This window comes from Ixodes scapularis, unplaced genomic scaffold (genome assembly GCF_016920785.2).
Source record: "Ixodes scapularis isolate PalLabHiFi unplaced genomic scaffold, ASM1692078v2 ptg003391l_1__unscaffolded, whole genome shotgun sequence".
Lineage (NCBI taxonomy): Eukaryota > Metazoa > Arthropoda > Arachnida > Ixodida > Ixodidae > Ixodes > Ixodes scapularis.
The window spans coordinates 109,400-114,250 of record NW_024610323.1 but is presented as its reverse complement, the minus strand read 5'-3'; the positions used below and the strand labels follow the sequence as shown (position 1 = coordinate 114,250).

The 4,851-nt window shown below is 46.5% G+C and overlaps 1 protein-coding gene across 1 annotated transcript; it reads right to left on the bottom strand.

Annotated features, from left to right (window-relative positions):
• Nucleotides 1–1,719: 1,719 nt before the first annotated feature.
• LOC120836076 (transcription factor MafG-like) lies at nucleotides 1,720–3,836 on the bottom strand. Its single transcript, XM_040209389.1, has 2 exons — nucleotides 3,795–3,836; nucleotides 1,720–2,336 (listed from the first exon to the last, which is right to left on the bottom strand). Exons 1-2 carry the CDS (start codon nucleotides 3,834–3,836, stop codon nucleotides 1,728–1,730), a joined length of 651 nt encoding a protein of 216 aa, XP_040065323.1. The 3' UTR covers nucleotides 1,720–1,727.
• Between the last annotated feature and the right edge of the window lie 1,015 nt (nucleotides 3,837–4,851).

Below are 4,851 nucleotides of genomic sequence, written 5' to 3'. Positions count from 1 at the left end.
CAATTTACTGTATTATTGAACAAGTCGTCGCCAAGAAAGTCGTAAACGTAGAAAAAAGTTTGACCAGCAGTAGAGGCTTTATTACACGAAGTTTCGGGAAGAAACTTCCCTGCTTCAAGTGTGCACAAAATACAGTTGCAAAGCGTTTTGCTTTGAAGCTGTATCGAAACGCCCTGAAATTTTCACGAGCCCCCTATTGCAACAACTCTGCTACGAGGCGTGGAGAGCGGACAGTCACGTTGCAAGTGAGGCTGAGTAACTGCGGGGTTAACACCGAAGATGAGTTTCTTTGAGTCCTGAAGCTCAAGGAGATGACGCATTTGAAGAAAGAGCTTGTGCCCGCTACTCTCCAACGTAGTAGTTTTCGCCTGAATAGGAGGCGTACACACTGCATCCTCTCTCAAAGGAGGCAACAAAATGCAGCACCCGTTCTGAAGCTCATCTGGTGCAGAGAGGTCACGCAAAGGTGACCTCTCTGCAGTAGCGTCCCCTGTGCAGCGCTGAGGGGTGCTGCAGCTGGGTACTGAAAGGGGGGGGGGGGAAGGAGGGCAGCTCGCAGCGGCTTACCGGCCCGGGTGCCACTGACCCTAGTGAGGCTAGTGCCTGTTTGCGTTGCCTTTCCTACAAAAACTCGCAGGTCTTCCAAGATTCAAAGATCGTTCCAGAAACGTTGGTAATTCCCAACGTTTTTACATGAAGAAATAATAAACAAGCAATCTTAGGAAGTCCTTTAAGTACAATGTACTTAAAGTACTATTTAAAGTACGTTTAGAAAACTTGTACTTCACTAAAAGTACATTCTCTGAGCATGTACTTGTACTTTCCAGAGAAACTACAACTCCTGATTTCTAAGTACATTTCCCAAATTTGAAAACAAAAAATGACGTATTGTCACATGAAAACGCGCTATTGTCTTTCCAGATGTCATTTCTCTGACTGAAATATTGGCTGCTATAAGAGCGATGCAAATAAGTGTCTTATAAGTTTATTGTGCTAGATAGTCAGCGAGAGTAAAATAACTACTCTACGGCGACGTGACTTTGTGCAATGTGTGCCGCTATCTCCAAAAAGAAAAACGGTTGCAACTCTAATTACCCCAAATGCGATGCAAACCAGTTGAAAGAAAAACACTGTATAGAGTATGAAAAGGCATGATAAAAGCTCGTGTTAAAAAGTAGTTGGTCTTTACTTTGAATGTACATTGTATCCATAGTACTTTACTTTAAGTACATTACACCAAGTGTACTTACTAGTTTACTTGAAGTACATGACCTCTCATTTACTTTGTACTTCCAAGTATTTTAAGTGTACTTTACGCAACACTGAAAACAAGCAAACACTGTCTCGAAATCAAGCTCAAGAAGTGCTAAACCCCGACGTAGAAATTATACATCCGTAGTACATCATTGACCAAAAAATACAAAACAATTAGTCACGCAGAAGCAGATCCAGCTACTAAGCATTTCTGCGAAAAAACAAGCCGATTTATATTAGGCTAGCAGAATTTGGCTAACGGAACAAAACCTATAGGTAATTTCTCGTCACCATAAAAGAAAAAAAAAAGTTAACTTTAAAAGTAATTTGCTTCTTTTTTACGGTGGTTAGTAATTCACTCAATTACTTTCATTTGAGTAATTTCTGCTCTACTCAAATTGCTTTTGAGACCAACGCGGAGTAACTCAACATAATTACTTTTTTCTTTAGTAACTCGTACATGTCTGCTCGTCTCAGTGAGCGTCATGGCGGGCCCCGTGGCCAGCTGCCAGCGCGTCTCGGCGAATGTCTTCGGGCAGCGGCAAGCCCCTCTCGACGCACCAGCGTGCGAGTCCCAGGAAGTCTCGCTGGACGCGCTCCACCTCGGCGACCAGCTCGTCGTTCTGCTCCCGGAGCGCTTCGATGGCGCTCCTCAGCTCGCCCTTGGCGCGCTCCAGGCTGCTCCGCTGGGCGACCCGGCGCGTGCGGCACACGGCCGCGTAGCCGCGGTTCTTGAGCGTCCGGCGCAGGTGCTTGACCAGGCGCGCCTGCTCGCAGCTCAGGCCTCGCTCTCGGAGCTCGACGTTCAGCTCGCGCACGCTCATGTCGGCCAGCTGGGTCTCGGACACCCGGAGATGGAGCCTCGCTAGAAGGACCGGATCAGAGCTCTCGGGCGTCTCATCGTCCTCCGGTTCCCTCGTCGGCCGCTTGCGACGGGACGGCTTCGCGTCAGGGGAGGGCTCAGGCACGTCGGAGTCCTTCGGGGGCTCTGCGACGCGATGGGAACAAGCAAAGTTTCTGAATGCGAAGAGAACATGACGATTTCGGCGAGCGCATTGTTCCATGTACGCGTTAAAAAGCCCCTGAAAAGAAAAAGTAATTTTTTAACAGTTTTATTGGGACATTTTAAGCGAAAAAAGGATTAGAGCAATATTAACGGCGCGAGATTTATTTTAAATTCTGCGCGCAAAGTTCATGACGCCACGGAAGGGTCCCACTCTTTTTCCACCTCAGCGAGATGGTGCTACCATCTCTCGACCTCAACGCGAAGGCGAAGCCGATCCCCCTCTCCTCCACGCGCCCGAAATGCCGAGTCAGAAAACGAGTGGAAAGAAGGGACTGCCGACTAAATCGCGTCTCGCGTCGTCAATATTGCTCTAACTTTGTTTTCTTTTTCGCGTAAAATAAATTTTTGACACGCGTGTCTCAACCAAACTGTTAAAAATAAAATTAAAAACATTTTCTTTTCTTTTTAGGGGCTTTTTAGGAACTTGAAAACGTAAAGCCGCGATCGCACTGCTAATACATTGTACAAAAGGAAGTCCGGAGACACTGCCTGGTTGTACTTAAATCACGCTAAATTTAGCGAAAAAAATTGCGTCACGTGACCGAAGCGATTTGTTTACCTAACTAGATTTTGTGGGGAAATTGACGTCACGTTCACCAAGTCATGCTTCCTCGCTAGTTAGCGGTAAAATTTATTACAATATAAATTCTGTTTTACTTTTTTCGAAACGGCAGTTTTATGTTTTCTAAAAAATCATAAACGATCGTTCCTCAAATACCGCAGTTCATGCATTGTAAAACTTTAAAAAAAAAAAGTTAATTTCTTTTTTTTTTATGTTGAAGGTCGAAGTTTCTATATTTTTCTATCGAAAACCGCGAGTGCGTGCCGTTGTGCTGTGAGTGTTTGTCTGGTTGTAAAAGTGTGAACGGCCAATGACGACGCGAAGGCGCTCTGTTCCGTGACATACTAGTGTTGCAATTGGACCTTATGTTCCGCTAAATCCAGGATTATTTTTACTTTCGATGGGGCACTAATGAGTTTAGCGAGGAACGAGTCTTTTTACGGACCCTTTCCGTCGACGATGTATTTCTAGCAGATGTCTTAGATTGCCCATTAACTAAAATTTGCTCCCTAAAATTTACACCCTATTTGGAACGCGTAGACGGCGCAATTTAGGGATCATCCGCTCCCATCGATGTTATACGCAAATCAACGTGGAAGGCTACTGCGAAAAGCAAGTGCATCAGCTCTGTTGAAGCCGGCCGGCGGATGATTTGACGGACTCGACGTCCTGATGTCTTTTCTTTCGCAAACTTTTGTGTGGCATTAGGTAGAAAATAAATGCTTATTTGCACTCGTTATTCCCAGCATTTGCTTTTTGTTTCGTACGTATCGGGGTGCAAATCCCTGCCCCGAATCGCTGCTTCGATTACACCATCGCGCTGAACCCAGCGCGCTTTGGGTTCGCCGACACTGAATTATAAACAGTTAAGTTGTATTAATAACGACGGTTGCGTTCGGAGTCTGAACCTACGGCGAGGCAAGGTGCTTTAGCGACTGTAGTGTCTTTAACCATTTTGTACTTGGAAGTCTGGCAACGTAGGAAGGAGAGGCATATCACACGTGGCTGCCGCGTTACGTTCAATAAACATGTGTAACGTTTGAAATCTACAAGAATCCATGTCTTCACGCAACCATCTAAGATTATAAAAGTGGCGAGTTTGAGATCGAGCAACGTGAGAACGCCCAAACAACCATTTTTAGTGGTACGAACCCTTCAGCATCAAACAACCGAATTTCTGTGGTGAGATGGGGCACGGCGTTGTTCCCATTATAGACCCACACGAGGAGCGGCTCTGTTTACCAACACGACCGGAAGGCCGCGCATGCGCGGTAGCTATGTGGGCAAAAGCAGCCCGGCTCTCCGTGTTTTCGCCATTGCGCTCTATGGCGTGCGCTCGTTGTTGACGTTGTAGGGACGCTTGTATCTTTATTTGTGCGTCATATTTCCTCACAAGGTATGTCGTATGCTATGCCCGACTATTTGAGCTCGTGGCCCGACCCTGAGCGGCAGCGGTATCGAAACAAACTGTGCGTGGACGGCGTTGCCTACGAGGATCCGTACGCCGTAAACAAGGCCCGCTGGACTTCCGACGTAAAGTTGCTGCCACGGAAGTCGACGGCTCCCGTCGTCGTATATCTAGTTTTTTCGCCGAGCCAGTTCACGGCCGGCACGGTGCAGGCGTACAAGTCTGTCGAGGTCTACGATTACTTCGAGTCGGTTTCCGCACTGCCGGCGGGATCAGCAGACTCTGGGTCTGCGGAAGCGTGCGTATTCATTAATTGATTAAATACACACAGCGTCTTCAAGTCAAGGTATGATATTTTTCCTACCCTCATGACCACAAGGCATGATAAGCAGTAACGGTTTGTCCGTTCTGCAATCTTGGCGGTAACAGGTTACAAGTAACGGCGTTGTTGGTAACGCGTTACTTTTTTCAGTAACAACAACAACTTATGTAGTAACGTAAGTACATTACCCGTTACTGTGTCGAAAACGTAACGGGCAGGTTCCTACGTTAGTGAAAAAA

Bases quoted from the DNA above. Each gene is read 5' to 3' on its own strand.
- LOC120836076 (XM_040209389.1), bottom strand. From the start codon at position 3,836: ATGGTTAAAGACACTACAGTCGCTAAAGCACCTTGCCTCGCC. The intron at 2,337-3,794 runs GTAGGTTCAGAC...TTTTCTTTTCAG, and splicing joins CTAAAGCACCTTGCCTCGCC to GGGCTTTTTAACGCGTACAT.